Source organism: Fonticula alba (assembly GCF_000388065.1).
Source record: "Fonticula alba strain ATCC 38817 unplaced genomic scaffold supercont2.1, whole genome shotgun sequence".
NCBI classification, from domain to species: domain Eukaryota; order Rotosphaerida; family Fonticulaceae; genus Fonticula; species Fonticula alba.
The window spans coordinates 3,294,636-3,296,040 of NW_009242971.1; the positions used below are offsets into that span (position 1 = coordinate 3,294,636).

At 67.2% G+C, this 1,405-nt stretch overlaps 1 protein-coding gene across 1 annotated transcript in view; it reads right to left on the reverse strand.

Annotated features, from left to right (window-relative positions):
• The window catches only part of H696_00703 (AGC/SGK protein kinase), an 8,154-nt gene extending 7,512 nt beyond the window's left edge, over nucleotides 1-642 (reverse strand). The window contains exons 1-2 of the mRNA XM_009494586.1: nucleotides 469-642; nucleotides 55-344 (exon numbers count right to left, since the gene is read on the reverse strand). Of these exons, the coding sequence (XP_009492861.1) occupies nucleotides 55-237 (183 nt within the window). The 5' untranslated portion in view covers nucleotides 238-344; nucleotides 469-642. The remainder of the gene's footprint in view (nucleotides 1-54; nucleotides 345-468) is intronic.
• Between the last annotated feature and the right edge of the window lie 763 nt (nucleotides 643-1,405).

Sequence of the window (1,405 nt, forward strand, 5' to 3'; positions counted from 1 at the left end):
GGGGGGGGGGGGGCCTGTGTGCATGTACATGTATGCGTGTGCATCGGGACATACCGTAAAACGCTTGGAGCGGGCCTCCAGCTCGGTGCGGGTCTCGTGAGCAACAATCGCCGCATCGGCCGAAGCATGCGAGGCTCGACTCTGGGAGTCGGCCTTGACAGCGTTCAGGGCGGCATCGACGGCATTCTTAAGGTCCGACGCCGCAGACGACTTGGCCGAGGGATCAGACGGCGGCATGGTGTTGACTCGGAAGAAGCGAACAGGAGTCGGGAAGTCAAAAGATTTGGATGGGGATGGGGGGGTGCGTAGGATGGCACTAGCGGGCGCGCCGCATCAATGAAAGCCTTTGAGAAAGTGCGGGGGGGGGGGGGAACGAGAGGGGTCAGAGCCTGGAATTATGGGCAGGGAGGGGAAAGCCAAGACACAGGAGAGAGAGAGGGAGAGAGGGAGGCAACGGGGATGATATACCTGTGCCAGAGGGAGGAAATGCGCCCAGGACAAGGCAGCCGAGATGAGCTTTAGGCGGGTATATAAGGGAGGGGGGGGGAGGCGGCGAAGTGCAGCTCGGTCCAGAGAGGTCAAAAGCAACCGGCCTCGGATCGCGCGCTCATCGAGAGGGGGCGCCGGGAAGGGGTGGGGGAGGGGGAGGGGGAAAGGCAGTCCAGGCGGAGAGAACAAGGGCGGCAATGGGAGGCGAGAGGGAGGAAGAATGAGGGGGTGAATAGGTCAGGCCGACAGGGGTCGGAGACATGGACTTGGAGCCACTAATATTCCGGCCCCCTGCGTGTATGGCGTGTCGGTGCACGTCTCCGGGCAGGAGGGGGAGAGAGAAAAAGAAAGAAGGAGGGGGGCTCTCGCCCCCGCCCCCCCCCCCCCCACACCCGCCCCCTCCAACCAAGAAACCCCTGCCCGAGGGGGTGGGCCCTGCGCACAGGTCATGGCCTCGGCGCGGGAGAGCCTGTGCTTGCAAGTGTGTTCAGCGAAATTCGCTGCCCGGCTGGGGCGTAAATATGGGGGGGGGGGGGCGACCGCGCAGTTTCGAGGGAGCCCCAGGCCGGCCCCGCGCGTAACGCGGCCCGGGGTGCAGGTGCTCAAACAGGCGCCCGCGCGTCTACACGGAAACGAAGTACGTACGGACCACGCGCGGAGAATGTGCCCCACCCCCGCCCGTCGCCCCCCCCCCTCCCCCTAACGCCCCTCAAGCCCCGGTCCCTCCAGGGAACCAGCCCGCCGAGGACCGGGGGCGGGGCAGAACGCCCCGGGGCCACGACCGTCCGAAGGGGGGAATTGGGTGCCCATATTTCCTGCCTCTGTGCCCTTGCTTCCCCCCTCCGCGGGTGCGGGCTCCCGCGCCAGGCGGAGCGCTCGGTCCCCGGGCCGCCGGGGCCGATCTCCGGCGCCGGTG